Below are 2,712 nucleotides of genomic sequence, written 5' to 3'. Positions count from 1 at the left end.
AAGAAATATCTTTGGAAAGGAACACTTCAAACACCCCCCTCCCCCCAGCTTCAACATATTTTTGCAAACCTTCTTATTTTTCTGTTAAATGATGAAAGATGCAACACCAGGCCTAACTACTGTCACCCTCCCTGGCTCTCTGCATTGGGGCTGTCCAGCATCACTGAGTAGCGGGACTTGGACAAAAGCCAGAAATTTAGTTACTTCTTCTAATTGCCATGTTTAATCTTTTGGAGAAAATTGTGCAGATCTGATGGTGGGTCACTCTTTATCCCTGGCAGCAACTATTACAAGAAAGACTGAGAGACCTCACTAAGAGTCTCCCCTGCCCCAGCAACTGGCCAAGGACAGGGCCACAGTGGAAGCACTAAGAGTCCACGTGCACCCCGACGTGCCCAGCCACCCTTCTTATGTAAGAGTCCCGGGATAGAGTTGCGGCTGCTGCGGGTCCCTATTTCCCAACAGCTAATAATAAACCAGGACAGTAGTTTCCCGGTTGAAGCCACTACTGGTGAGTGGTTTAGAGGCTCATTTTGCAACCAGAGCGCTTGCATTTCGGTCATCCTATTCCAGGAGCACCGGCAAGGCCCACCCAACCCTGGCACTCCAGCCTGTCCTCTTGCCAGTGCGGACGCTGGCGTTTTCTTTACCCGCGCAGTGCCTCGCCCTCCCCCAACTGGCCTGCTTTGCTCTCACGCTGGTGGGGTGCGGCTGTTCCAGCCCAACCCGGGAGCTGCGCCCTCCCTCCACCCGGGCATCAGGCGAGAGGCGGAGCTGGCCTGTCGCGCCCCGCCCTCGCTGTAGAAAGGGCCAGGGGAGTGTTACTCCCGGTCATCCTGACTCGGGACTTTTATCTCGGCGCTGTCGGGAGGCGGGAGGAGGAGACACCGGGGGTGGCCCTGATCGCTGGCGACACCTTTCTGGGGCTCTATAAATTGAGCACCTGGGATGGGTAGGGGGCCGACGCCACAACCACCAACCCAGTCACAGTCCGGTCACTGACCACAGCAGCGCCCACAGGCAGAGGCCACCAGCTGCGAGAAGGCTGAGCTACTCAGCGACAGGGAATCTCCAGGCCAGGACGAGGTGGGTGCCCCTGTCCCATCTCTGCTCCAGTCAACGTGTGCACTTGGACTCCGCTTTACAGAGGAAGACCGGGGGTGGGGAACGACTCTTCCTCCTTTCCTGGGCCCTGGGCTGGTGGGGAGGTGGGATAGCCAGGCTACACCTGGGCGAAGTCCCTGGGGAGCAGTAATCGCGGAGGGAGGTGTGTGCAGGCGGGGACGCCAGGTTCCCTAGTGGAGTGAATAATCTTCTCTTCGTCCCCCCTCTCCCAGCCAGGACAGGGCTCGAACCACAGACCACGCGCCGCCATCTCGAGCTACTGGACGCCGAAGCCGCGCATCCCGCAGGGCGGGTCTGTGAGAGGGCGGAGGAGGAGCCGGGAATCCCGCCGCGTCGCGCTCTGGCTATAGCCAGGACCCCTGCGCGGGTTTTCCAGAGCCCCTGAAGGCGGGCACCCCCTCGCCTCAGCCGGCCATCCCGTGCTCCTGTGCTTCAGCGTCCGCACGGTCACCATGATGCAAATCTGCGACACCTACAACCAGAAGCACTCGCTCTTTAACGCCATGAACCGCTTCATCGGCGCAGTAAACAACATGGACCAGACGGTGATGGTGCCTAGCCTGCTGCGCGACGTGCCCTTGGCCGAGCCCGGGCTGGATAACGATGTCGGCGTGGAGGTAGGCGGCAGTGGCAGCTGTCTGGAGGAGCGCACGTCTCCGGCCGCTGGCGCGGGCAGCGCCAACGGCAGCTTTTTCGCGCCCTCCCGGGACATGTACAGCCACTACATGCTGCTGAAGTCCATCCGCAACGATATCGAGTGGGGGGTCCTGCACCAGCCCCCGCAACCGGCAGGGAGCGAGGAGGGCGGCACCTGGAAGTCCAAGGACATCCTGGTGGACCTGAGCCACTTGGAGGGCGCGGACACCGCCGAGGAGGACCTGGAACAGCAGTTTCACTACCACCTGCGCGGGCTGCATACTGTGCTCTCCAAACTCACGCGCAAAGCCAACATCCTCACCAACAGATACAAGCAGGAGATTGGCTTCAGCAATTGGGGCCACTGAGGAGGGTCGCCCACCGCTGACCAGCACCCTTCCCAGCCCCATCTCTTACCCTCTCTTTTCTCAAAGCTGTTTTCTTTTTGGCTGTAGGGTGTGATGGGCCTACGGCAAATATGGGGGGCTGAGTACGTGAAAGGTGTGCAGCAGGCTGCAAGGAGAAGGGGGCTTCTTTTGGGAGAGGAGACGAGAAGAGAAAGAAGATAAGAGAAGGGAAGACAGAGGAGAGGAGAGGAGAGGAGAGGAGAGGAGAGAGAGAGGAGAGGAGAGGAGAGGAGAGAGAGAGAGAGAGACGAGAGAGGAGAGGGGAGGGGAGGGGAGGGGAGGGGAGCGGAGAGGAGGGGAGGGGAGGAGAGGAGAGGAGAGGAGAAAAGTGGTGGCTGAGAGGGCGGTTGCTTAAGGACTTCATAGCCTCCCACGGGACGGTGGGGGAGGAGAGGTCTGTGTTCTACCTTGGTGGGAATGCAACTGGGCTGACGCCCTGCATTCAGCCTGTGCCTTTCCTGGAATTTCTTTACTGTTCTTTCCGGTGGAAGAGGGCCGAGAAGGGGCCAAGCCAGGGCGCGGCGCTGGGTTGCCACACTTGGGA

The 2,712-nt window shown here is 59.9% G+C and overlaps 1 protein-coding gene across 1 annotated transcript; it reads left to right on the top strand.

Annotated features, from left to right (window-relative positions):
* The first annotated feature begins 830 nt into the window (after window positions 1-830).
* MID1IP1 (MID1 interacting protein 1) lies at window positions 831-2,371 on the top strand. The gene is made up of 2 exons (XM_028127725.2): window positions 831-1,086; window positions 1,338-2,371. The coding sequence occupies exon 2, from the start codon at window positions 1,578-1,580 to the stop codon at window positions 2,127-2,129; it is 552 nt and encodes a 183-aa protein (XP_027983526.1). The 5' UTR covers window positions 831-1,086; window positions 1,338-1,577; the 3' UTR covers window positions 2,130-2,371.
* Window positions 2,372-2,712: the final 341 nt, after the last annotated feature.

This window comes from Eptesicus fuscus, chromosome 1 (assembly GCF_027574615.1).
Source record: "Eptesicus fuscus isolate TK198812 chromosome 1, DD_ASM_mEF_20220401, whole genome shotgun sequence".
Taxonomy (NCBI): domain Eukaryota; kingdom Metazoa; phylum Chordata; class Mammalia; order Chiroptera; family Vespertilionidae; genus Eptesicus; species Eptesicus fuscus.
Note: the sequence above shows the minus strand (reverse complement) of the source record. Positions and strands in the feature narration are given on the sequence as shown.